This window comes from Brachypodium distachyon, chromosome 3 (genome assembly GCF_000005505.3).
Source record: "Brachypodium distachyon strain Bd21 chromosome 3, Brachypodium_distachyon_v3.0, whole genome shotgun sequence".
Classification (NCBI taxonomy): Eukaryota; Viridiplantae; Streptophyta; class Magnoliopsida; order Poales; family Poaceae; genus Brachypodium; species Brachypodium distachyon.
The window spans coordinates 19,665,982-19,693,866 of NC_016133.3; the positions used below are offsets into that span (position 1 = coordinate 19,665,982).

General features: G+C 44.4%; 3 protein-coding genes across 7 annotated transcripts; all 3 read left to right on the forward strand.

The window, feature by feature from the left end:
* Positions 1 to 6,321: 6,321 nt before the first annotated feature.
* On the forward strand, positions 6,322 to 10,851 carry LOC100828604 (hepatoma-derived growth factor-related protein 2). The gene is made up of 2 exons (XM_003571588.4): positions 6,322 to 7,777; positions 10,518 to 10,851. Exon 1 carries the CDS (start codon positions 6,384 to 6,386, stop codon positions 7,746 to 7,748), a length of 1,365 nt encoding a protein of 454 aa, XP_003571636.1. The 5' UTR covers positions 6,322 to 6,383; the 3' UTR covers positions 7,749 to 7,777; positions 10,518 to 10,851.
* Positions 10,852 to 12,497: 1,646 nt separating this feature from the next.
* On the forward strand, positions 12,498 to 21,471 carry LOC100831964 (protein phosphatase 1 regulatory inhibitor subunit PPP1R8 homolog). 5 transcript variants are annotated; one of them, XM_014901294.2, is made up of 4 exons: positions 12,498 to 12,621; positions 12,782 to 13,353; positions 14,223 to 15,146; positions 21,122 to 21,471. In XM_014901294.2, the coding sequence occupies exons 2-3, from the start codon at positions 12,884 to 12,886 to the stop codon at positions 15,019 to 15,021; spliced, it is 1,269 nt and encodes a 422-aa protein (XP_014756780.1). In that variant the 5' UTR covers positions 12,498 to 12,621; positions 12,782 to 12,883; the 3' UTR covers positions 15,022 to 15,146; positions 21,122 to 21,471. The 5 variants fall into 5 exon arrangements, with proteins under 5 accessions (XP_014756780.1, XP_024317019.1, XP_003573702.1 ...); XM_024461251.1 differs by adding an exon at positions 15,630 to 15,767 and having other exon boundaries at positions 12,524 to 13,353; XM_014901292.2 differs by having other exon boundaries at positions 12,553 to 12,621; positions 12,756 to 13,353.
* Positions 21,472 to 24,548: 3,077 nt separating this feature from the next.
* Positions 24,549 to 27,141, forward strand: LOC100828902 (NDR1/HIN1-like protein 6). Its single transcript, XM_024460574.1, has one exon. The coding sequence runs from the start codon at positions 24,585 to 24,587 to the stop codon at positions 25,272 to 25,274; it is 690 nt and encodes a 229-aa protein (XP_024316342.1). The 5' UTR covers positions 24,549 to 24,584; the 3' UTR covers positions 25,275 to 27,141.
* The last annotated feature ends 744 nt before the right edge of the window (positions 27,142 to 27,885 follow it).

Consider the following 27,885-nt stretch of genomic DNA (forward strand, 5'->3'; position numbering starts at 1 on the left):
TTGGTCCGCTCCCAGCAACTACTAGAAAACAAATCTCATGAGCTTTGACGAAAAAGACATGAAAAATGGGGAAGATATAATGCAATTCCTTACCATGTCCAGCCGGTCAAGGTGCATTTTGTCCCTGTCGAATCTTTTCTTTAAACCAGAACTGGTCAAGTCAGAACGCTGCAACCACGTCTGCATTTTTGTATTGGACAAAACAGAGTAAAAGAGTGAGAAAATATTTTTAGTTGCATGGTTTGCTCTATCTGAAAAGGCTGAAAAGAAAAGCAAGAAAGATTGCTTACGGCGATTCTTAGTGGCATCACCACCTTCTTGACATTGCTTGGTATTTTTAGCCTGATGTACTCGATGCCAATCTCGACGACAATGTTCTTCAACCAGGCTTGTGGTGACATTGACATCGCTAATTCTTTCGCAGTAATGTAATAGCCATTGTAATTAATAATCTCTGAACTGCATTTGGACATTGCAGATACACAGGTCAAAAAGAGAAGAAAAGTTGCTTGTTCAAAATATAAAGTGGGGTAATTTTGTCAAAGGAAACCTTTTATCTTCTTTCAGAACACTTGAACTTCTCCAACCAACAGCAAGTACTGTTGCATAGGTTTCTTTGACTTCATTTGAGCAGGAGAAGGAGTTCTTTGTGTTGTAGTCAACATAAGGATACCTTTTGCACGCTGGAGCCTTGATAAATCTCCTCTCTGGGGCGTGGGGAGCTGTTGATCCAGAACTATTGATTTTGCAATTTTCACTGTTGCTTGCTTTTGGTTGAGGTGGTGTACTCAGATCAATAGTTTCGACATCTTTAATCTCTAGGTGTTGGGCTAAGATTTCAGGAGGTGTGGACAAGTCAATGTGATCTGGCTCTTTTTTTGCTTCTTCTTGCTTCTTTATGCCTTCAGCTTGTAACAACTTGTGGGAAATCTTGTCTGCGTGAGCACAACCTTCGTTTAGCAACTCAAGGTCCCAGTCGGCCAGATCGTCAAAGTTCTCTACCTTGATTGCGGATGTCCTAACAGTTGCTTGTCCATCTGACTTGCCTTGCCAATCGGGTTGCGAGTCTAGCCCCAGGTCGAAGGATGGACAGGGGAAATCCATGCCAGTAGTGCAGGTCCATGATCTGCTTCTAACCAATGGCTTGTTGCTCAGTGTGTGATCCTTTAGTTGCTTTGAAGGCATATTATCATCTACCTTGCTGTGGGCAAAAGCTGGTTGTCAAAGAGCATTTGGAGGGCACGTGTCTGTACTTACTCCATTGTATGTTGGATTGCTGTTATGCATATTTCCATCCCTTGGATAGAACACTTGCGGATCTGTCCTGGATGGTGTCCCCTGTGCAAATGATCTAACAAATGTAGTTGGGGCAATCAACTTTGGAGCCAAATCTTTCCATTTACAAGCATTGTCAGTTGACTTCCCTTGTCCATTAGGCAACTTTGTTTTGTACTCATGAGCGAAAACGTCTTCAGCTCTGGCCCATGTTTTATATGGTGATGGCTCAGGGCAATATCTGACCTTCTTAGACGAACACTTTGCTGCCCTGCAACGTGAGCCCTTCTTTGTGGCAATGTTGGTTTTTTGTTCCCCTCCCCTACTAGAGCTCCAGCTTGAAATGATTCCTTGCATTCAAATAGTTCTGATGTTGCGGTAGGTGCTTGCAAGTCTGGCTTCCTTACACCTTAAACAACATCATTAGTAGGTTGCATTCTAACTGATGATTGCAAAAATTTCTGTTCTTTCATTGCAAAATCTGCAGCTTGGACTTGGTACAAGGGACTAAGAGCAGTTGCAACTTTAGGTGATATTGGTTTTTCTGCTGCTACTGAAGCTACTGCTGTCACACCCTCAGTAGATGACATTAAAGGTAATCCGAGATTTCTCCGGAATACAATCTTTTTGTATTTCCTCACAAGCTTAGCAGCTTGTGTTCCTCCACCTGAATATGTTGCTTTGCCTTTGACCTTGAGAGCAGGTGATGCATTATTTACATTATCTGCTGTCCCTTCTACTTCCCTTCAAGCAGGTTTGAGTCCTTGCATCTCAACAGTATTTGCCTTAGTTTTTGTTGGAGTCAGATCTTTCTGCTTATCTATTGTAGTTGCCCTAGGAGACCGGGCAACACAGTTATCTTTTGTCTTGTTTGAGTTCCGTAGCCAAGTGGCTGGAGATGTTGGTTCCTTCTTGGCCTTTGCTTTCTGTTGACCATCATCATCATCTCCCCCCTCAAACCCTGTGTCGTCATTGCCTCCCTTGTAATCCGTATCATCTTTCTCATCCTCCTCCTCATCTTCATCGGCGTCGTCTTCTTCACCCCCCCTCCTAACTATCCGAGCTGTGGTGCCTGTCGCGTGCTCGGTGTTTCTTCACCTGGCCTCCTTCATCGCAGTTCCGTTGCTTGTTGACATTTCTAGCAATATCGGCTCGAGCATCTCCCACCCTTTTCCTCCTCCCAACTGTTTTTTTGTGGTGAGTTTCACTTTCTTCGTCTTCAAGTTTGCCTATGCTCTCAACAAATTTGCCAATATTCTCTGAAATTTCTGAGCACAATTCTCCCACCATAGTTGCTAATTTTCTTTCTTCTGTGGATTTGAAATAGAAAAGGAAAAGGGGTTCAGATAATATTATGAGAAAGTTGCCATGTAAAACAAATGCAAAAAAGATATCAAAAAGAAGCTTGCTGGGTTGATTGTTGCAGGGCACTTACCGTTTTGTTGTAGGTTGCTGGCAACTTTGAAGAAACAAAATCTTCGGCCTGTTGCGAACCTACGAACAAGCTGTACTCAGTTGGCAGCTCCGCGTTTGTTGGAGTCTCTGATGTGGGTTTGATCTGTCGGCACGGTGAAAAAAAGAAGAAGATACAGATACGAAATTAACTTTCAGGATAACAGAATTGCATATATCCGGGCTGCGAAAGGAGCTTGAATGCAACTTTAGACAAACTTACATGCAGTTTCCCGTATACTCCGGGTTCTTTCATATCTTGTTGAACCACTCTGTTTATGGCTTGTTTTGTCCATGTCCGGATACGCATAGGGCAGTTGCTCAAAGGCTCATCAGTGATCAGCGAGTCGAGATAGTAGATCTGCGAAAAATGAGTTCAAGTTCAGTTACGCCGTGAGAAGAAAAAATGCAACACAGAATAATAGAATAGATAAAAAAGGAAAATAGACTAAGAAATTAATCAAACAAGCAAAAAAAGGGAAAAGTGTGTTGATCAAACTTACAAAAAGGTGATACACACAACACCGGACTGAGTTCTTTTCGTCACCCAACTTCTTGAAAGATTCTTGTAGTTGATCAACTACGAACTAACAGAAATTTAAGTCATCGATAGCATCCAGATTTATGAAGGACGGGTAGCACCGTGGACTTACTTTGAGGCTTGTGGTTGGGCAAAGAAAGCGGGACATTGCGGGTATTAACCAGGCCCTGAGAAATTTCTCATCTGCTTGTTCCATTTTGCCAATCATATTGCACCATGCCGTGATGTCTGGTGATGATCCTTTTTCAAATCCATACTCTTGCAAGATAAAATCTGTGTCTTCCTGGTTTATCACATAGTTGACTCTTCTGCCTTTGTTTCGCAACTTAAACATTTTGTACACGATGGCAGCTGTTATTCTGATGACACCCCTCTCAGGAACTACTAATTCTGACAACTGCAGGTTGTAGCAACTCATCACAAACTTGCTGAACTCTGCTGGCATTGTATGGGAAGGAAGAAATAGTAACCCGCCAAAATGCCTCCTGGTGATCAAAGCTTGTATAGCCTAGCAGGAGATGCCCTGTTCCTCCCAACCTAAGTAATTACCAGAGAGGCGAGATTAGAATGTAATCATCATGTAATTAGCAGTTTTAAACAAATTAAATAAAAATGTTGCCTATTTTAAGCAAGCTATGTGATGTTATTACCTCTTTTTCTATCCTTCTGGGGCGTATGTGTTTAGAAACTTGCACATCTACGACCTCTTTGACAGCTACAGCCTTGTTAGGAGCCTCAGAAACATTTGCCTCTGTGGGAGCCTCAGGCTGCGTGTTAAAAAAAGCAAGTTAATAATTACTGGAAAAGGAAAAAGAACAAAAAACAAAAAAAAACAACAGAAACCTCATTAGCCAAAAAGCACTACTGTACCTGAAGGGGTAGCGTAGAAAACCCGCCTACAGGTCCTGCAATTGAATCATCTGTTGCATTGTGTCTCCTGCGGCGATGGATTAAACCCCCAGTTTCAGCTTCTTCGATTCCTTTCTCGATTATGTTCATTATAGCTACCTGCAAAAAAAAGGGATGCTTAACTATCTTGGATTGATGTGGCTAGTTTATATGGGAAACAACTAAGAGCAACTAATGTGACACAAAATTTGCCCAAAAATTAGTAGGAACAATAGGTGTACTCCATAGGTGTAATCTAGAAAAAGCAACTCCTAACGACACCTGGAACAGTAGAAGCAACATAGGGTATTATATATCCTATGTATCTCCTAAAAAATAGAAGCCCTAAGCAGTACAAGCAAGTCTAATAGAAGCAATTCATCCTGAAATTTTTTACAGTGCAGGCAAACTTGTTGTGAAAGTATGCCGGTAAACGCAATTCCTAAAACAAAAACAGAAGCATCTCATTATTGTGCTTAATCAGTAGAAGCAACCCCTAAAAAATTTGCCTAATGGGCAATAATGCGTCCAAAATGCAAATCTAAACAAAAGCATGACAGAAGCAACTTAAGATGCTCTCGCGCAACAAAAAATCTGAAGAAGCTTCTGAATTGGAAGTTGCCTAATGCAATTTTAGCCTAATGGCATTGAGGGGCAGTAATGCAAAACCTAATCCCATGATAGAAGCAACTTAGGGTGCTCTCGCGCAAAACATAGGTAATCTGAAGAAGCAGAATATTCTATTGCGCTTCTGAATTGAAAGTTGCCTTAGGTATGCAATTTTAGCCTAATGACAGTAATGGGCAGTAATTCAAAAACTAAACAATCCCATTACAGAGGCAACTTAGGATGCTCTCACGCAAACACAAAATCTGAAGAAACAACATATTCTAGTGCGGCTAAATTAATAGGATTGGACATTGCCTTATGCAAGTGAGATTCAGGATTCGAAAAAAATAGGACATGATGAACATCCCAAAACCGCCCTAAAAACACCCTAATCTGCACCAAATCTCAGGTAATCTCGGGGTAATCTGCACCCGGACATGGCATAGGAACTACAACACGCCGAGGAGGATGCACGAACATGTACAAAAAACATGTGGATATCCTGCTGCCGAAAAACAGCACAACCCTAGGAAAATTAGGAACAACCATATCTAGCACTGACCATGCTCGGTTCTGAGGGGGGGGAGGGGGGGATTTGTGCATCCGTGCATAGAAAGGGCGATGAAGACAACCCTGCTTGCCCCCGCACGCGTGCTCGGGATTGGGTGTTGATTTGGGCAGCACACATAGGATCGCGGGTAGACGGCACGACAGGGGAAAAACTAACCGTATATGGTGCGCTCGCCGTGGTCGATGCGTCCCCCTCGTGCTCGATGCGCTCGCCGTGGTCGATGCGTCCCCTTCGTACTTGATGCGCTCGCCGGGGATGTTGGGGACACCAGCGCCGGGTTTCAGCAACGAGGTCGTCCTCCGGGAGCTCTCAGCTCCTCGCCCGACGACATGCAGGAGCCCCCGCACACCCCATCGCCCTCGCCGGTGGAAAATCTCGCGCCTCGGCGAATCCCTCGCCTCCGCCCGCCTTCGGGGGAACTCGGCGCCGACGCGTGGTCCGACCCTCCCGGCGCTGCTGTTCCGCTGCGCCTAGCCAACGCCAAAGCTTGCCGGAATCGCGGGAGAGAGAGAGAAAGAGCAGACGGCGAGGTCGAGTTGGCGAGGGGGGAAATGGGGACGGTGAAGAGGAACAGACCGGCGCGTTTCCCAATGCTTTGAAAGGAGAAAAGGTTTAGTCTCACTGGCGTATGGGGTCCACCCGCCGACAGGGGGAAGCTGTCTTAACTTGATCCTACGCCGGACAGGCCAAGCTGAAACGGATAGCGCGGAACACAGTGCACTTGTTCCCCCAAAAGAGTGCATAAGCACTTTCGAGCAATTAGGGTTTTTAAATATTTAACGGTTAGAAATGCGGCCGATCCAGTCCAGCTGGGATGAGCAGCTGATGCCTGGGCCCGGCGTCCTCTTCAAATTCTGGATGCACGTCACAGCAACGTATCCCACGGGGAAATGGGAAAAGGGAAATTGGATTCACATGGAAAATGGAAAACGGGGAAGACTATCGAAGGGTCAGGGGGGTCCCCGATAAATGCCCAAACCGACCGAACCCTTTTCCTTCCTGCCGTTCTCTCCCAAACCCAAACCCAAACCCAAACCCTAGTCTAGAATGGCTCGCAAGCGCCGCGCGCCGTCGCCGCCGCCGCCGCCGCCGCCTCCGCAGGAGGAGTCTTCCTCCGAGGAGACCAGCTCCGGCGAGGAGGAGGAGGTGGAACCCACCCCTACCCGCGCAACCCAAAAACCCCATGAAATCCCTAAATCCCCTCCCACCGCCACGGCCGCGGATGCCACCGCCGAGGGAAGCGATGATGAGTCTTCCGACTCGGAAATTGACGCCGAAGCCTTCCAGCTGCGCCAGGTTGTTACCTCCCCCAGCAAGCCGCCGGCTGCGGCCTCCAAGCTCGAATCCGACGCCGACGAGGAGCAGGGCGAACCGTCGGACAAACCGGAGCCCCTCGGGAAGAAGAAGGAAATGAAGCCCAAGGCCCCGTCTGCGAGGAAGAGGCAGGCCACTGAGTCCACTCCGTCTGGTAAGTCCAAGAAAGCCAAGGCCGAGGTGGAGAAGGCAGTGCCTGAGCCGGCTCCACCCCCCAAGGCCAAGAAGGCTAAGGCTGGGGCAGAGAACACGAAGAAGGCAGTGCCGGACCCCTCACCGTCCAGCAAGTCTGAGAAGTTAAAGCGCTGGACATTGGCGGATGAGATCAAGATTCTGGAGGCCTTTATTGGGTACGTCAAGACTAATGGCACGCAGCCGGGTGCTCTTGACCTTATTGCTGCTGTTGGTGATACTCTTGACCGAAAGAACTGCAGCAAGGTGGAAATGTATGAGAAAGTGCGAAATCTCAGGCAGCGGTATGAGAAGGCAGTGAGCACAGGCACCCTGCCAGTCAAAGATGATGACCTCCGGAAGTTCAAGCTCTCAGAGGTGGCCTGGGGAGCAAATGCAAAGGAGGTTGCCTCAGCCTCCATATCTCAAAATGATGGTGCCAAGGGCAAGAAGACACAGACCACCAAAGAGAAGATAGAAGGAGATACCAAGGGCAGATCGTCAAAGAGTAAGAAGCAGGGAAAGCACATAGAGGAATTGGAAGATAATGAAACTACTGACCCCCAAATCGGTGGTACTTTGGTTAGGAGCAAAAGGGAGAAATCTGACAAGAAAATGGGTGGAGATGTAGACAGCCTCGGGCCAAAGGAGGCCACAGAGGAAATGGACACAGCTGCTAATGTGAAACGCATCCGCAAAGGATTTGATGAGCTGCAGAACTTGTATCCCAATCTTAGCACTTATGTGGAGAGTATCAAGGCCCAGCATCCTTGTGGGGAGACACTGAAGAGAGCATTTGAGCTCATTGACGATGAGAAGGCTTGCACTCTGGAATCCAAGATCAAGAAGCAAAGAGTAGCTGAGGTGAAGACGGAGATTCGCCGAGCTGACACAAAGAAGGAGGTGGCGAACATGTTGTTGGGCTAAACCTCTCTGGTTGTCAAGCAATTTATGTGGTATACCATTCTTCTTACGCTTGGATTATCATGTTTTGTCGTGATATATTGAAGAATTATTACATCTCATTATGACATGAGTTGTTGTTTGTTACATAATTTGAATGTCAATTTTAAAATTTCTACCTATATAATATCCTACTTAGTGTAGCTTCATATATGTCCAATCGAAAATAGTCCCAAGTTAAAAAGTATAGAAATAATAGGCATATGCAGATCATATTGAGGCTGCGTTCTTTTCGGCTTCTAGAACCGGCTTCTCCTAGAAGCTGCCCTCACCTAGCTTCCTGCAGAAGCCACATCTCAGATTTAGCTAGGCATTCAAACTAGTTTAGGCCAATCTAGTTTGGTAGCGTAGTCAAATTTAGGCGGCGGCTTCTCCAGGAAGCTGGGGGAGGGCAGCTTCTCGGAGAAGCCGGTTCAGGAAGCTAAAAAGAACTGGCCCTGAAGTTTGGTTGGACGAATATTGAAGTGTACTTTGGTGCAGGGAGTGTGGGGGCAGCGAATCAGTCGCAACCTAGATAAGGATCATGAGATGGCTGATGCATATAATTACTTATGCACCTATTGAAATATGGCTTCAACACTTATTTAAAATACGCAGTGCGGTTCTAGTATCTTGTTTTTTTGTACTCAGGTCTAGTTCACAAAGGATTCACTCGTGAGTTTTGGGGTGATTTTCTTCTGCGGTATTGATCAAAATAGTGCTTACTGTTTGATACATACTGTTTTGGAACTGTCAAAATACTGTTTAGGATCAAAATCCTGGTAATTTTGATTGTTAGTTTAGTTCATAATCATATTAATGGCTTAGCATTTTAAAATATGTCTCAGTTTTCAACCAACTTATAAAGTTATGCCTTGTAAGACAACAGTTGATTTTTTTTGGGGGGTGGGGGATCAACACAACTGCTAGTCAAGTGAAATAATATCATCTTGACGCAGCAAATTATTTTTGAATAAAACTTCCTATAAGACAATGGTTGATTAATTCAGGAAACTTAAATATCTCAAGATATTTTTGTAACTTCTGCATTCAGTGTCCTATAAAGAACAACGTGTAAGCTTTTATGCCAACAGATGGTTGATTGATGAATCCAAAATAACATTTGAGTACCTAATTTGTAGTTGTAGTTTTGGTTTATGTGTACCTTGTTAGATTAAGGATCAGTATTAACTCAATATTATAGCTGATGTTATGGATCTTTGGTCAACTACCATGTACAACAGAGAAATTTGGCATTGGCCTCTTATTGAACTAGAACTAATAGGTAGAGCCATCCATGGTTATTGAGTCGTCACCTAAACGATGCTAAGGCGTCGAGGCGCGTGGAAGAGGACGACTCTGAGGAACGCCCAGGATTTTCGAGTTAGGCGGGCGCCGAGGGGAAAAAGCGAAGCCCCGCCTGCCTGGGCGTCGATTGGCCTTGTCGTGTTGCTTGCCCAGATGAATTGGCGGGGAATTCGGGGGGAATTGGCGTGCACCTGTGAGGGGAAAAGGAAATCAGGCGAGAGAGGGAGAGAATCTGCCTCTCCAGAAGAGAATCGGCAGGAGAGAGGGAATCGTTGGAGAGAGAGGTAAGCCTTCTTTCTCTGCTTCTCCTGCGCGGCTGCGCCTCCCTCCCCTTCTCTCGCGCGCCACCACTCTGCTACTCCCCTCGCTCCGCCACCCCTCTGCTACTCCATCTGGCCCGCCCCTCTGCTACTGCCTCTCGGGCCGCTCCTCTGTTCCTACCTCTCGAGCTGCCCCTCTGCTCCTCTGCTGGATTTGTTGCTGTTCTGTTCTGCTATCCCCTCTTCTTATATTCCTTGCCGCTGTGTTGCATTGCTGGTAATCAAACAATAGTTGATCATATGAGGCCTTGCCTGTTTGCTTGAGTGGCCTTTGGCTTTTTGAAACTAGCTTTTGGGAATTGAGACTTCAGACTTGGTTAATTTGCTGTCCCAAGTGCTATATCTCCGAATTTGCGTTGAACTTATGATAATGATAGTTGTTATTTATGTTGCTAAACCCCCTAATTTGCTGTCATATGAGGTGTAATTTTATATTTCCTCTCATTTGAGGTATAATTTCATATTTCCACCATATTATATATCATTTTTATTTTATTATGCCCAACGCCCAGACATAGCGGGCGACATGTCTGACTCAACTCCTTGAACCTGACTCGACTCAACTCAATGACAAGAAAACCATGGATAGAGCTATTTCTTTTAAGAAAAAATATCCAGTGGAAACCACAATATGGTAAAGACCATGGAAGCCATGTTTATAAGTTTTGAAAAATCCTACAAAAATCAAGTATGTTAGGAGGGTGATGTTTTAGAAACATGCCAATGAATAAAGCGTTTACTGTTTGTTAATATTGATCGCTGAATTGCTTCCAAATAATTTTAGGTTCGAACTTGATATTTTACATGCTCATAGAAATTTGACCCTTCCAGCATACTATATATTTTTATATATTTTTTGAAAATTTAAACATTATTTTCGTGTGGTGTCAACGTATTTTTTCTCTTGTTATAACTGTTCAGTAGATCTGCATTTTTTGTTTCTGCAAATGCAAGTGATGATCCCAGATGAGCATGCCCATGCACACTTTGTTTGATCTGTGTGCACCTTTTTCTGTACTTCCGAGTTTCAATGCATTTTCATGTGAAATAAATGTCTTCCCTTCTCTATAATGCTACTGTGATATATAGTGATCTAATTATGGTTCTGTTTGCTTTTGGTAATCAGGTGGCTGAGTAGAAGATTCAAGTTGCAAAAGGATGATCTGATATATGTAACCTGAGTAGAAGACTGAAGTTGCAAAAGGATGATTCGATATATGGAGCCAGGGGATAAGATGGGGTGATTTGTTTAAGACTAGTTGTTAACTGTTATCTTGTCTATGATTGTCGGTGGGCAATTATGGTCTACTGACTATGGTGTCGAAACTTAAACTTTGTCCTTGTTTGCCGTGCTAGACAAGTTCATTTTGTCTGTATTTTGAACTTCTGCTACCTTTCTGGCCAATATGAGATGAATTGTGGTTTCTGGCTCGGTCCAATGCACTTGATTTTTTGCCCTACATTTCCATGGAAAAGTAAACATGTGTTGTATGGATCTTGCATCTGGACTGATTCCATGCGTCAGGACGATCTGGAAAGGATATATTGATGTGAATATAATGACGCTAACTGCGGTGGCATTTTTTTGTGCAAAAGTTGTACTTAATGAATTTGTACCCTTGAAGGCTTACTCTGAGAAGTTGACCTCTCTTTTGTTTTTCTTCCGTCATGTGGACGTCGGCCTCCTCCACAGAGGCGGATCTCCTTCTGTGTGTTTGGTGTTTTTTGTTTTCCTTTTCTGAAATTGGATATATAAATGGTGAATTGGAGTGATCTGTGTTGAAATTGGATAACAAAATGATGAAATTGGACGCTTTGTGATGAACTTGGATATTTGTGGTGAATTTCAGATCATTTGAGGTGAATTTGGACGAAATTGTTTGAATGAAAAAAAATAGGGGCTGTAAAATAGGGTCTCTTGCTGGAAACGACTGCAATTTTTTAGCGCCTATTTATTAGGGTCAGTCCCTACTTGCAGTTAAGGCTTGGTTGGTATTAGTGTATTTTTTAGTAAGTAGTGTTTTTGTATTTGAGGAGTTTTGGTGTTCACTCAAAACTCTTAAAAACCCAAAACACTTGCTTTTTCAAAAAACATGAGAAGTGTTTTTATTTGGTACAAAAGTGGAGTGTTTTGTGGAGGAACCCTAGGAATAATCCTCTCCAATTCCTTCCCGCTAGACAACCATTTGAGATTTTTAATGTTTTCAATTTGGAGTGGATAATACTCTAAAAACATCACAAAAACACTAGTACCAAACTAGTATTCAGTTTTTAGGGTTTAGAGAAAAAAAACTGTCTTCAGCATGGCTCCTACTTGGGTGCCTAAATTAGGGAGGGCTCTGGATCACAACCCCCAAGCCCCTATTCCCAGGGGCCTGGAGGGAAGCCCATATTCTTTACCATGTCATTTTCCTCCCATGCCCATCTTCCTCCTACACATCCTGATCTTGTCGGCCTCTTCCTTCCGCTGCTTCCCCTCGTTGGCGGCCAATCCCGCCGACACCTTCACCTCGTCTCCCACCGCGCTCTTGTGGTGTAACGCCACCGTTCCTCCCGCCGCTACCCCGCATAGCACCGCCGTGCCCCGGTCTGCTGCCGCCACGCGGCTCGCACAACCCTGGCCGTCGCCGTCTCACAACCAACCCATGCCCCCGCGCCTCCTTCGCGTCCATCTCGTGGCACGCCACCCTCCGCGATGGCCCCGCCTCCTCCGCCGCCCTCGCCGGTTGTTCCCTTAGGAAGAAGAATATGAAAGGAGAAAAAAAAAAGAAATAAACGACCACTGACACATGGGTCTCGCTAGTCGGTGTAAAAGCAAAATTAAATAGGGGTAAAAATAGGAACTATTTTTTTTAGGAAAAGCACCTGTATTTAGAGACTCTCCTTTAGGGATCACTGAGCTTAGTCTAGGGGGTATTGCTGCACATGTTTGGTTGTTTGAACTTCTACTTCAGCTTTTGGTGATTCTACCGGTCCAAAAAGTATGTTTTTAACACATGAATCTTAAAAATTACTTTTCTTTTACACATGACCTGACAAACATAGAAAAAGAAATCCAAACAACCAACATGTACCCCTAAACAACTTCCCTCCCCTCCCCTGGCCCAATCCCGTCGCTCGTCTTCCTCGAGCGACCGCCGCCACCCCTCCCTCCCCATCCCGGTGCCGAGCGCCCCAGCCCCCTCGCTCCGTCGCTCGTCTTCCTCCTCGCGCGAGCGCCTCCACCGCAGGTATCTATCTCCCCTTCAATTCTCTCTTTCCCGATCGTTTCTCCTCCCATCACCCCACGAACAGATCCCGCCCTTTAGCTCCCCGTTTCATCTCCTTAATCTTCCCCAATTCGTAACTGACGCAAAAACTCAAGGTAGGGCGGCTTGCCCTTGTCTGCAGGGGATTATTTCGAAAATTTAGTGCGGTCCTGTGCGGTTCTTCAGCAGCTGAATATACTGTGACAGAGACCAGAACTGCTGGTAGCGCTGAGAGATTAGGGAGATGTACCGCGGCGGGCTTGACCGCTTCAAGAAAGCTCAGGCCTTGGAGCCGTTCTCAGTGCAGCAGTCTGGTCCCAGCGCAAAGAACACACCCGCTGCTGCAGGAATAGCGAAAGTGCCGCCGGCTCCATTGACGCTGCCTCAGAGTACACATGTTGGGCCCAGCCAGAGTCAGCATGCTCCTCAGAGTGCTGGCTCGAGCATGCCTGGGCAAGAGGCCGGGGCTCCAGGGCCTGCTGGGACGCAGCTTGGCGGTGGGCAGTCGATGTGGCAACCGCCAGACTGGGCGATTGAGCCGCGCCCTGGGGTTTACTATCTTGAGGTGTTGAAGGATGGGGAGGTCATTGGCAGGATCAATCTGGACAAGAAGAGGCACATATTTGGGAGGCAGGTGCCTGCTTGTGAGTTTGTGTTGGATCATCAGTCTGTGTCACGCCAACATGCTGCTGTTGTTCCACACAAAAATGGAAGGTTAGAGACTTACATTGTACTGATGTTTGATGCACTTATAACACTACCTGATGGCTATGTATTTGATGGTTAATGGGAGCTTGTTTTTGCTAGTATTAGCAACCTGAATGTTAAGTTGTTACTAAACAAATTTGATGTTCGAAATCTATGGACAGCCTGAATGTGATGAAATATTGTGCTCCTATATGCTATTAGTCTCGCTTCTGCATCTTATCCATGCCAACATAAAAAGTACGAGTTGGGATGGGATACTTTTGATCTGAGCAGTCTAAAATCTGTAATCTAATCCATAACTATCTATCCACTTATCCAGTGGTTGTGACCAAATGTCATATCCCCCTCTAATCACTTCTATACTTATAGCCTTTTAACTATTCTGATTGCATCCCATTGTTCTCTAATTTTGTTTTGTGTACATGAGTGTTTTTTTATATCTTTACACAATTTATGTGATATTTCTTTCATAAAAAATAGCAAACATGTACATGAAATGCACGTTTTGTGAAAAAACAAACAAAAAAGAGACCTATTTTGATGGAATTATATTATATGAGACATAGCTTATATATTGGACAAAACATGCATTGCATGTTTAGTCTGCTAGTCAAATTTGACGATCAATATTCTTAGCTAGGATAAAACCATTTACCTTGTGTGCAGTCTGAATAGCTAGTTTTTGTATTCTCCTGTAATAGCTTTGCACTTTTTCTTGCTCAATCATTTTGTAGACCTTTAACTTTAAGGGATGGTTCTTTCAGAACTTTGTCTGCCAGAGAAATGGCAAGATTGCCTTGGAAAATGTTTCTTTTATTTACATTGTGTCTGAGGTGTATGACTAACACTCTCCATGATTCTGCCTTTTGTTTCAGCATATATGTTATTGATTTAGGATCGGTTCATGGTACATTTGTTGCAAATGAGAGAATAACTAAAGACAGCCCTGTTGAATTTGAAGTTGGACAGTCACTTCGCTTTGCTGCCTCAACCAGAGCATATATTCTGCGGAAGAACACAGCTGCTTTTTTCCCCACTCATAGTCTTCCATCAGATGTGAGTTTGCCATCTCCTCCAGACCCCAATGATGAAGATGCTGTTGTGGCATACAATACAATACTTAATCGCTATGGTATTAGTAAATCAGACATGCCATCTAGGTCAAAAAGATCTTCACGGGAGGACTCTGGTGCAGATGATGACAACCAGACTGTTGGCAGACTCCCAAAGAGAAGTAAAAAGCTCAGAGTGTCATTTAGAGATCAGGTTGGTGGAGAACTTATTCAGGTAGTTGGGATTTCCGATGGTGTAGATGTTGAAACTGAACCAGGCCCAATAGGTGTGAAGGAAGGCAGTCTTGTTGGGAAGTATGAGTCTCTTGTACAGGTGACTGTCATACCAAAAGGGAAGGATCAAACCTCACCAAAGGAGAGTGCTTCCCAGAGTGGGGTAACAGATAAACTACAACAGGTGCTTAACAAAGTTAAAAGCACAACCAGAGGTGGAATTTATGGTGACCTGTATGACGATTCTGTTCCAGCAAAACTGGGCTCATCATGGGCATATAAATCAGATAATCAGTCAGAACAAGTCAAAGCTGTTGATGAGAAGAAGTCTAGCAGGAATGCGGATACAAATTCAGCTGATGATAGTGATGACTTGTTTGGCGACTAGTGATTGTCAGCATTTTGAATTAGTATAGCGAGTTGGACTGCTCACTGATGTGTGAGGGCACAAGTGTTTTATTCATCTTGGTATTTTGCTTTGTTCTACATGATTGTATCCTGCTGCAAATCAAGGTACACTCGTTTGCCTAATGTTAGGGCATTCTTTCTTATGTTTTTTTTTTCATTCTTTCTTATGGTTGAACTCATGGGGATTAGTAGTTTTACCTAGTTTCCTCATTTCTTAACCCTCTCTTCATGTGGTAATGTTTAATCTTCCAGTTCTTTACCCAGACCTGGTTTCCTAGTTTCTTTAGTCTTACTTTGATAGCTCACTCGTGCATTCTGATGCATTTTCTTGAGGTAATATTCTAATTTTACTTATTATTGGACCTCACATGAATTGTTGCTATATTCATGTTGATACGGTCAATTAGATACACAGCTTTGTTGCATACTGCCATGTTCTCATGTCATAAGCGTGGTAAGTCTTATCTCTGGGTCCGTGGCTTTAATAGACAAGTCAATTATTTATATTCTGTCTTTTCTTTTTCGTTTTTTGCAAGGGATATTCTATCTCTTCTTTAGCTTGTTTTATCTCTATATCTATTCTTTCAGGAACCCTGATCTATAAGGAGTCTTTGTCTTCCTTTTTATTAGCCGAAGAAACGAAAATGAAATATCCCCTCTAGTGTTTTTTTGTTTGTCTAAAACTCCCTCCCCTTGAAGCACTGCTGCCTGGACACTTTCTGCATGGTAGTTAACCATCATGATCCAGTTATTCTATTGCATGAGTTATATATTTTTTAAGTGAATTTGTAGGCTAGTTCGTACTTATCCTTTTGATAGTATTCTGCCATCTGATTGTTGTGGTAAGTATCTTGAAACTACATTTTGTTGGTCTAACTAGCAGGCAGCTCCAGGCAGTGACTATTAGCTTGGACTTTATGCTTCAATTTAGTTTGGAGGGGTTTTGTCATCATAGTGTTTTACTATCTGTGCAGCCCCATTAGTTAGGGCCCCAACTGAGTACACGAGACTATCGTAGTTCGTGGATGCTACTCTTCACGTGGCAGCAACAATAGGATTGGATTAGTTTTATTAGAGTTAAGATTAGATTGGGTTGTCAGGATGATCTATTTCCCTAATATTAGAGATGACTTTCTTAAGGCAAGCCATCTGAGATCTACATAAGGATGCGGTTGTATCTCCTATGGAAGCAACCAATTAGCCCCTGTAGTGTGCTCGCAGCTTGGCCGTGCATCTCAGATTCTTTTTTTTACCGGAGTGCTTCTCAGATTCTGGACCATCTAATTCTTGTCTATGACATTCGATATCAAAGGAATCAATCGTGAAGTGTCTTTGTACCATGGTGGACACGATCAGTGTTCACTTCGCTACTTTGGTGCAGGAAATTTTTCTGAGATTTTCAGCAACTCGGGGCTTGATTTCACCGAGATAACAAAAACATATGCTAAAGATCCAGGCCGAGACATCGTTGAGGCAGAAGTGGCATAACGTTGTGTTTGTCCTTTCATCGTGCCACATTGCTGGTGCTAGGCGGTGCTGCCTCAACGAGCAGAGCTGCCCTTGGCTGTGTGCCGGCGGTGTCTTCACCAAGGGAGAAGACACCAGGTTTCTGATTCCTGACTTGTCTTCATCGTCAACCTCGTGTCATGCTTATGGTGGAGTGGAACACATTGGCTGCCATGTGGTAGATTGTGATGTCGTTGCATCTGTACGACCGTAGGCATAGTAAATCACAGGAAGACAACTCTGCTGCCCTGTGCTGTTTGGCCCTTCTGCTACCAGCTTTCTCAACGTCGAGCATTGTAAGGACTTACCCGTCATGACCATCCACCATCACCGAACATCTCCTGGATGAGGCACTGAATGACCGAGATGGAATAACCTAGAGGGGGGTGGGGGTGTGAATAGGTTCTACAAATTTCCTTACTTTCTTTTGCAATTTTAGGCTTTGCGGATAAATAAAGTGAGCCTGATGCAACTATGTTAACAAACCTATATGATGAGCAAGATACTTCAAGCACGAAGGCTATCACAAATTAAACAGCACAAGTAACCACAAGTGAAACTAGCAACGTCAGAGATAACCGAAGCATGCAGACATAAAGATGTATCCCGATGTTCACTCTCTTGGGAGAGTGCTAATCACCGTTTCGGAAAGGTGCCCGGGGCTTACACCGAAGTGCCACACCGGAGCACCACCGAAGGCTCACCTTGTCTTAGAGAAGCTTCCCACCGAAGTGAAGCTCCTGGGAAGAAGGGTGGGGCCTTTTATACCCCCACACAATTCTGCCCGTTAGGACACAATTTCTGAAGCCGGAGGCAAAATCAGGAACCTCCGGATTCTCCGGGATTCAAAAACAGTGCTGAGCTCCGAAATCTGGCCTGGCATCTGGGCTGGGCTTCAGGGTAGTCCAGTTTCCTCTAGATGCACCCGGAGGCTCCGGCCTGAGATCCGGGACTCAGAAACCCACGGCAGTGCCCAGATTCCGGACCAGCTTCCGGGTTGAGCTCCGGGATTGTTCAGTAGGTACTAGACTCACCCGGAGCCAAAGCTGGAGCCTCCGACCTGAAATCCGGCCTGCACATAAACACTCCAAAAATAGGATTTTCAATAGGCGTTTTAATGTAATGTAAATATGATTTGTCTTGGCTATTTTCTTGGGGATAATATGTGGATTAGAAAGGTGTATGTTGGAAAGCGTAAATCCACTTGAAGTTCATCACAAAATCCCTCTTAATAGTACGGCTTTCCTATGACTCAAAGAAGGTAAAAGATGCGTAAATTTAAATGTAGCGCCTTCTTCTTCCTTTATTCTCGTAGCCAATACTCCATGCATGCTTAGATGATCTTTTTGATTAAAACGTCTCCACACACTTAGCACACATGATTAAATTTCTAAGCATGATGTCACATACACCAAAACCCACTTAGGGGATAAGATGTCCTTTCAATCTCCCCCTTTTTGGTGATAGATATGAGACAACAAAATATGTAAATGAAGCTCAAAAGATAGTCTAAGCATCTAAGAGCACTCCCTCTAAATTTGTGCACCAATTTAGAATTTGTTTTGAATGCCAAGCACACAAGCTAGAGAGAAATACGTCTCAAAAAACACAAACCAAAGTGGGATGATACAAGGTGACAAGATACAACAATATAAACAACCTTGTGCCCAAATTGTGAGACATAAGCAATGAACATAAAGCATTCTCACAATAGGCACAAATATACAAGATACATATCACAAAGCATGTGTAAATGGATATATCACAAGACTATCACAATAATAAGCACGATATGACTAAGTCTCGAGATATACCATAACGAAGCATAACAACATCCAACAAGCTATATAAGTTCAACCACCGGACCAAAGTACTTAAGCTATTACATCCCACACAAATAACATAGTTCAAACATAAGAGTTCACAAGTCCAAATAAAAACCAACTAGCAGGAGGACTTGATAGCATAAACCCATAAGAGGAACCCGGGCAAGTCCTAAATAAGCTCCCTTCTACTCAACCTCTCCCCCCTTGGCATCGAAACACCAAAAAGGGAGAAGGAAAAGCACAAAGGATCGATGCTACTTGACCCAAAAGCTCTTCTCTTCTTGAAAGTCTTCGCCATCGTCTGCACCTTACTCATCACCTTGGTAAGCACTCTCAACATCTTCCTCTTCGTCCTCATCACTAGAGAACGGGTGCTCATAGTATTCAAGATCACTCTCCTTGTCCTCAGACCCAGCAGGAGCATCTTCAGCATTCTTGCGTCGTTCAGCATTGGCGAGACTCAGAGCCGTCTTCACACGCCAACTAGCCTTGAACAACCTCTTGTGCATAGCTTTCACATAAAACAAGGATGGACTTGAGATCAATGCGAGTGGCATTCTTTCTTGTGGGCTTGCGCATGGGAGAGTCCCGTGCCAAGCCCTTTCCATGAGGCCTAGACCCACCTTGCTCAGCAAACTTAGCAGTAGCAGTAGGTCCATGTGGATGAGGATCACGAAAATTCTGAGAAGGGATAGCAGGTTGCATAAGCTCGTGATGGTGACCTGATGGGGAAGAAGGGTGGGGCCTTTTATGCCCCAACACAATTCTGCCCGTTAGGACACAGTTTCTGAAGCCGGAGGCAAATCGGGAACCTCCTGATTCCATCCGGGATTAAAAAATAGTACTGGGCTCCGGAATCCGGGCCGGTCTCCGGGGTGGTCCAGTTGCCTATGGACGCACCCGGAGCCAAACGCGGAGGCTGCGGCTTGAGATCCAGGACTCAGAAACCCACGACAGCGCCCAGATTCCGGACCATCTTCCTTGTCGAGTTCTGGGATGGTCTAGTAGCTAAACACTCTGAAAATAGGATTTTCAATAGGCTTTTAATTGGAATGTAAATAGGATTTGTCTTGTCTATTTTCTTGGGGATAATATGTGGATTAGAAAGGTGTATTTTGGAAAACTTAAATCCACTTGAAGTTCATCATAAAATCCCTCTTAATAGTATGGCTTTCCGATGACTCAAAGAAGGTAAAAGATGCATAAATTTAAATGTACCACCTTCTTCTTCCTTTATCCTCGTAGCCAATACTCCATGCATGCTTAGATGATCTTTTTGATTAAAACATCTCCACGCACTTAGCACACATGATTAAATTTCTAATCATGATGTCACATACACCAAAACCCACTTAGGGAATTAGATGTCCTTTCAGGCATGTAACCAGTTTGTCTAGCATGGGGCCACCAAGGGCTACAAGGACCATAAGGTGAATGAAAAAGAAGAAATAGGGAATAGAGAAGCGCTTGACCCAACAGAAGAGCCAAAGAGGGGAAGAAGTGCACCAACCGGAGTATTTATTCCATAGGATTTTTCTTCAGTCGTTAATTTGAACTCCATCGGATTTCACTTCAGTTGTTAATTTTGAACTGGAATTGGTATGGAAGTTCAAAACAAATCCGCGAAAATATTAAATAGTAACCGGTGACGTGGCCTACCTGAGCATGCAATGTTTTAATAATGTTGATTAATCTTCTTAAATTAACTTTCAATAAAAAAATCCACAAATCAGTATTTGAAGTAGATATGTATGAAAAATTGGGGTTACAAACTTACAGTGGGTACCTATGCATATTGTAAGAGTTGACAACTTAATTGGCACTCATGTTCATCAGTATTTTCACGTGATGAAATTAGAATCCATTAGACTAGAATGTATGATAGGAATGTTTGGATGCTTGATAGAATGTATTTTCGTGTGTATTTAAAAATCTCCCCTATTGGCTGACAACAAATAATCTGTATAAACACAAGTAGACGCTTTGGCTACTGCCATTGGTAGGTACATTTTGCTTCAATTATTTGTCTTGCACATTCTGAGACCATAAAACACTGATCTCACAACTAGTGAACTGAAGTAGCTTTGAAGCTTCAGTAGTCTTAACTTTGCGAAACAAGAGAAAGAGAAGGAATAAGTTGCCATGTTATACTTTGACTGATATTTGGGAAATCAAGTTGTGCTCCGAGCGAAAGGCTATCCTGAGATTCTTTTCTGTCCCTTGAACATGTACATGATAGTGTTACTCTCTCAAGTGTACTTCAGCCTTGGGCTTTACTTCATATTTTATAGGCGAAATGTGGGGTGCAATTGCAGATTGCAGTCTGAAGGATGCATTTTAGCATTTTTTTTTATATTTTCACCGCAGTTTGTAAACATGCTGTGGGACAGTATGTTTTTCCAAAACTGTAGGATAAGAGATAGCTTATTTAATTATCATTGAAAGTAGGGATGTTAACTAATGAGGTTTAGGAATGTGGTTCTTCTGGATTCAAAATGGAAATAGCTATTCTGCACCTTGCGCGATATTGATTTGTGCGGTGTCTCTTTACTTGTGAGAATAGTATTTGGTTCCTGTTATAAACATCTTTATAATTTAGGGATGAGTATGTGCAGCTGCACCTTCATCTACTTCAACCCTGACCCAAGATTTGATGCTTGTTACACATAGCATATACACACTAATTTCATTGTCTTATTTCACTCAAACATCTTGGCATATCTCTAAACGTTCTTGAATCCTCTACAGGGTGTGGCATGCTGACAGGGCCTGTTTTTGCCAAGACCACCTACTCTTTTGTAACAAGACAATGGACGGAAAAGAACTACATCACCTGAATTCATGTAAAACTCATTTGAAATACACTGCCTTGTCTGAATATGATGTGCATTGCGTTCCCATGTTTTTTGGTAGCTTGGTCATTGGTACCCGCGACATGTAAACATTTGCTTTCTTAGATACTGAATTACTGACCTAGTAGATGTGTAGTCTGTCGTCACTCACTCATAACTTCATGTCATTTTGGAAGCCGAGGGATGTATCCAGTTTGGGCAGGTCAATTTTCGTGCCCTGTCAAGGTAAAATGCCATTTTAGACAATGCAATACGATTCATGGGAAATGAAGTGAGATTAAAAAGAAAGTGCAATACAATGACATTCAACTTGTACTATATCAGAAATGCAAATCATCAGGTCAAAAAAAGAAAGAAATACAAATCCTGCCCCTGGAGCCATATGCAGGACACTTGCTCTGCTCTTTCAATTGCCCTGATAAGTATGTACGAAATGATAGGTAAAACATATGCATTTGTTAAACTACTCCGATTCTAAATTCTTGTCATGATTTTAGCAAGCAGTTGATAAGATGTCCCTTCACGTGGCATGACAATTAGCTCCTGCGTGCATAGGTGAATCAGAAAGAGTAGAAAACGTACCCAGGTGACCAGGTCTGGAAAATTCACGTAAGAGTTAAACCTGGCTGTAAAAAAAAGGCTTTCACACTTTTTGAAGAAAAATCATGGCATATTAAACCACGTTTATACGGGAAGATTTTTTTTTATGCGATGGGAGATGTATTAAAATTGGTAGTACCAGGACCATAGAGGCAACATGTATACATCTTGACACAGAATCTCAAATCCAAATTTAAAAACACTACACAAAACAAATCTGTCTTGGTACCTATTGAAATACAATTTGGATTTGTAATTTCGTGCCTAGACGTATATATGCATATCGCATTTATGTACTGATTTAAAAAAAATCAAAAATGAAAGAAAAAATATTGACCACCTTCAGATTGGAGCATCTCTAGCAGGTCCTACATAATCTGAAACGAAAAAAAACGCGTTTGCGGGGAGCCGAATCCGTGTTTTCCGGTGCAAAATTGACCCGGGCAGAACATCTCCCTCAAACCGGACTGGAAAACCAATTCGGGGCTGTTTTCGGGGTCTGTTCTGCCCGGGGCCTGCGAAACCGTAAATATGAATCGGAAAACAGAAAATCGACAGTTCGTCGGTTCACAAAATACTTGCGCGTCTAAGAAACATAGCGCATCATCATAGTTGAATTAGAGTAATCAAGCAATATTGCCTTTCGGGGCAGCAGCGGCAACATGGGCGGGTGCTGCACGGCCGCAACTCTAGCTTGGCGGTGACGCTGCATGATCTCCTCCCTTTTCATCTGTACAAGTTCATCAAGGTCGTCATGACTTTGTTCTCCTCCGCCTCCAATTCCTTCGCCGCTTTGGTCTCCTCAATTGCAGTCTTGCGGGACTCGATCTTCGTCCTCTCTTCCTCGATTGCAGTCCGACATTCCTCCACTTTTTTCACCGATTGCCACTTCTCTGATTTCTGTGTATGCTTATTGTCGGCCAATGCAAGTTTGACCTCCAACTTCTTAGCCGCAGCAACCTCTTTCGATATCATTCCTTCCATCATCATCATCCAACTCGAGGAAGGCCCCTTTCTTCGGTAGTGTTTCTTCATCCCTCAATCTCCACTTCTCGCTATGCTCTAGAACCTTCCAACAATGGTGGAGTACGAAAGGCCGACCCTTTGATGCTGGCATTTGCTTGTATCTCTCCATTGCAATCCGGTCCTACGAAGCAAACAACAATCAAAATTGTGCAATCTCAAGAATAAAACAAACATGTATTGGCTCAATTTCACTCACGTAGTCATCAATTGTGCAACCACTTGACGGTGCATTTCGTACTTTCTCCAAGCAACCACTCCATCAGATGCAACATGTCTCGATGGTCTCAAAATAGACCTTGGAGTGACCTCAATGTGCGTGCCGAAGGAACTGTCATCAACCGATGAAACTTGTCCTTGATACTTTGCCAATATTTCTTGCCGGTTTGATCATTTCCGGCCACGGCATCGAGTGAGACACTCTCCCAGGCTTTCATCAATGTGACGTCTTCGACATCTGGTTAATTGCTCGCCCGCTGAGCAGATTTCGGTTGGTATCCGTCGAATACCCCCTCTTCTATCTCCTCAAAATCATTCTCCTCTCCTCCCTCGGCTCCCTCGGCACCCAATCCAGTCTCATAATACTCTAAAGGCGCCGAATCGATGTTCACCGCATTCTCATCCAACAAATTGACATACAAAAAAATCAAAATCGAAGCTACGAATGGGAAGAAGATCGATTTAGCGAGCAAGGACACACATTTCGGCTACCCAAATCTGCAATGGTAAAAAAGGTTTACTTTGTCAGCGTTGGAGTATACACTGGAGACGCGTACGATTGCTGTGTCGGCGGGGCTGCCGCCGAAGGTGGGGGAGGAGGGGCAGGTCCTCTTCCCGACGTTGCCTTCTTCCGCTTCGTTATTTTCCCGTTGGGTGCGGCCGAGGAGTATGCGGGGACCATCACCGCCGCAAGGAAGGAGAGGAGCTGCCCGAGACACTCGCAGGGATGACCACTTGGCCCTGCCGCTTCCGTTTGGCCGCCACCAACACCGAATTCGGCAAAGCGACGGGCACGGTGCCGACGGGAGGAGGGAGATGAGGAGGCGCAAATTTGGCCATGGGATACACCCAGCCTTCCGATGGAGTTAGTGTGGGATGATTCTTGTGACTCCATCGCAAGATCTGACGGCGGGGTGGGGCCTGGCAGCGCGGCGGGAACTAGATCAGCGACGGTGGTGACGGAGGGGAAGCAGCGGGTGCGAGCTGAAATTTCCCTCCCACCAATGCAGCCTGAGCGATGCGGTATGCCAGCGAATCCGATCTCCCTCATGCGTATATGGGGATTTTTGGCTCGCAGATTCGGGAACCCGAAAACTATTTTCGGATCGGGACATTTTTGCTTCGTTTTTTCCTCGCCGAACCCGCATACTGGCTGTTTTATTCGGATCAGAGCTATTTGCGTATCTGCTAAAGATGCTCTTAGGTCCACAAGGTACCTATATAGGAACGGTATATTTGAAATGGGAATTTGTAAAAAAAATTAAAAGCATGATTTTTCTTTTAAAAAAGGTCTTCCCCATCTCAACGGAAAAGAAAGAAGCAGGAGACAGCATAGCGCGCGCGAGGCTGGAGCGCGTGCCGCGGATTATACGCCCGGCCACCACCCGCTCCTCTCCCTCCATTTCTCGCCCCCCTCCGGCCCGCCCCGCCCGCTAATCCTCTCTCCGGATCGACCTCTCGCGCCCATGGCGTACGACGGGGGCTCCTCCAAGCCGCCGCCGCCGCCGCGGTACGTGATGCTGACGGAGGAGTACGGCGCGGACTCGCTGGTCCCTCCCCCGCGCAACGGCCGGCGCCGCACCAGCGACGGCAACCCCGACGACGGCGGCGGCTTCTGCAGCTGCAGCTGCTGCTGCGCCTGCATCTGCTGGTGCTGCTGCTTCCTCTTCCTCCTCGTCTTCGCCGCCGCCGCCTCCGCCGCCTACTTCGCGTACCTCTACAAGCCCCGCGCCCCTTCCTACTCCGTCTCCGGCATCTCCGTGTCCCGCTTCGACGTCAGCGCCTTCGACCTCACCGTCTACGCCAGGCTCGTGGCCACCGTCCGCGCCGAGAACCCCAACGCCATGATCGGGATCGGCTACGGGGAAGGGTCCCGCACCGCGGTCTCCTACCGGGGCACCACGCTCTGCTCGGGCACGCTGCCGGTGTTCTACCAGGGGTACCGCAACACCACGGTGATGGAGATCGCCATGGAAGGCAGGCACGGGTTCGGGTCCGGCCTGCAGAGCGCGCTGGAGGAAGGCGAGAAGGCCGGCCATGTCCCGCTGGATGTCTACGTCAGCGTGCCAGTCACGCTGCGGCTGGGGACGTTTGATCTCCGGCAGGTTACGGTGAACGTGCACTGCGCGCTCGTCGTCGACAGCCTCTCGCCCAAGAAGAAGCCGGCCATCAAATCGGCGCACTACTGGCCCTACGTAGAGTTTTGAGATTCCCCTTTTGCTGCTTTAGTGTTTTTTTTTGGCGACTTCGGTTGACAGGGAGGAGAATTGTGTGGGAGAGAACACGTGAGGTTCTTCGGTTAGTGATTTACCCGTGGGGATTGGCAGGGATTATTGGGTGCCAACCCTCTCCAAACCCGAGGCCTACGGGGATGGGGAGAACTGAACGGGCCCGAAGAGTTTGGATTTGGATCATCCAACCAAAGCTTAGAGATTTGTGCAATCTTCCTGTGACGGGAAATTTTCAATCCAAGTGCACGAAGCAAGGCTGGTAATGCCCATGTTCGAACCTGGACAAAAATTAGCTCACTAATTTTTTTTCTCGCGAAAGAATCCTACGTTCTCAATCTTTAATCATCCCTCTGTTCCGATGTTCTAGCTTTTTCTTAAGAAACTTAAGTTGATCAAATTTATCTCTATCTCTGTTTCCACTGGTCTCTATCTCTATCTCTGCCAGTTCATGCACATTGATCAAACGGCCTGTATTCTTTTGTTCTCCACCCGGTAATTACGGGCTCTCCCGTCGCATCCCCCGCACCGCACGGCCCTATCCCGAAGCGTTTCTTTTTCTTTCTTCTTGATCCTCCACGCCGTCACATGTCTTCCTTCCCCTCCCTGACCCCAACCGCATGGACGCTCCCTCCTCCTTCCCCTCCCCCGACGGCCATACTCCCTCCATATCCTTCCCCCGCATGGCTCCTCCTCCTCCAGCACATCCCCTCGAGGCCTCGACCCCCCCCCCCCCCCCCTTCCTCTCAGCCCAGCTAATCGGGATCCACCCCTCCGATGCCATTGAGCTTGGTTCAGATAAGAAGGTAGCCATATTTATACTCTTGTAACTGTCTCCTCTCCTTTTCTCCCAAAGTACCTCCTGTGCGTCTGAGATTGTTTGACTGAATGGGAATCAAAGTGCTGATTTCAGAACTCGAACTCTGGTCACTAAGCATCAAATTTACAAGCCATGTTACATTGTTACTAAATCCAATTTAGCACTATTGCCCGCTTAATACTTTCAATCTGAATGCTCTTCTGTGCTTGGTTCATATTTAAACTAACAATTCTGAATTGAGTGATGTGTCGTGATAGTGCGAAACCACAATAGTTAAGCATTTTCGAGTTACAAATGCTTAATGATGAATTCTATTTTCAGTTGCACGCATCCCAAGAAAGTATTCTTACTGCTTGTAGCTTGCTTAGGATGTTCTTTCTAGATTCTGAGTGGATTCCTTGATCAATCATTTTTACATGAGTAGAGTTTGAAGCCGTGGAAACAACTATAGAGACGAATGCATAAGTACATTTTACATACGTACGCTTTCTGTTTCTATTCATAGTGGATTCCTATCGAGTAACCATGCTTTTTCTTTGGCCCGTATTGGAAAAGAAAAATCTACAGCCTTTCATCTGTTTTCTACGGTACTTATCGTACATGTTTTTATCCGGGGTATATACCGTTGTTGTGTAAGATCATGGAGAATGCCTTGTACATTGATCAACCTGAGAGATTACAAGTTTTTGCTTGAAATGTATATGTGCCAAACCTATATTCTTCAGAGGACTGAAGAAATCATCTGAGAAGCGTCACTGTCAGAGCAGCAATGAGGGTCAATTGACTAAAATTTTGATCAGGCTTCGTATGGGATATTTCAGCAATAGAGTTACCATCATTTGTAAACATAATATTTTAGTCAGATGAGCAGCAGTAGCAAGGCGAATAACAATGTTGGGGTATCCTTTGTTTGACAAATTGTCAGTGTGCTTGAATAAAGTTTACGAAACATTATATGACTTCTGTTTTATGTAAATGTTCATCATTCTATGTGTAAGCTAATAACTATGCCTGTGATGATGGATAGTTGTTGATTTTGTGTGTGTTTGTAATACACCTAATTAAGGGGAGATCGTGCACGTGCAATATTTCTAGTAAATAAAAACTACCAACATCTACAACCCTCTAAATTAGTTTTATCAAATCCATTATGATATACTCCCTTTGTTTCCTAATACTCCCTCCGTCCTGAAATAAGTGACGTGGATTTGTATAAGAATCTATATAAAACCACGTCGCTTATTTTGGGACGGAGGGAGTATTAAAAGTTCCAAGTTTGCCTTAAGTCAAACTTCTTAAAGTTTGATCAAATTTATAGAAAAATGTATCAACATCTACAATAGCAAATACGTATACTACGAGTATATCACGCTGGATTTAATAAAACTAATTTGGAGTTTTAAATGTTGGTAGATATTCTATAAACTTGGTGAAACTTTAAAAAGTTTGACTTAGGACTTCTTATATTTAGGAACATAGTGAGAATATCTTAATACAAATTTAATATCTTAGATGTTTATACTTTTTTTTTATAAACTTGGTTTATGATGTTGTTCGGTGGGTCCATTTAACACATTCTTACTTTTCTTACACACCGGTGAATTTTAAATTTTGGTAAGATTTTCAAAGACATGACACAAAACAAGCGCATAGCAAAACAAATCCATCAGGAAAGGTGAGGGGAAAAAGAAATATGCGATAAAAAACATTGACTCTTTGTACAACATCAAATATATAAAGTCAATTTTAAGACATAACCAATTGTACTTG

Excerpts from the sequence above, each read along its gene's own strand:
- LOC100831964 (XM_014901294.2), top strand. The coding sequence starts at position 12,884 with ATGTACCGCGGCGGGCTTGACCGCTTCAAGAAAGCTCAGGCCTTGGAG. Across the intron at positions 13,354-14,222 it reads GTTCCACACAAAAATGGAAG|CATATATGTTATTGATTTAG; the intron begins GTTAGAGACTTA and ends CTTTTGTTTCAG.
- LOC100828604 (XM_003571588.4), top strand. The coding sequence starts at position 6,384 with ATGGCTCGCAAGCGCCGCGCGCCGTCGCCGCCGCCGCCGCCGCCGCCT.
- LOC100828902 (XM_024460574.1), top strand. The coding sequence starts at position 24,585 with ATGCTGACGGAGGAGTACGGCGCGGACTCGCTGGTCCCTCCCCCGCGC.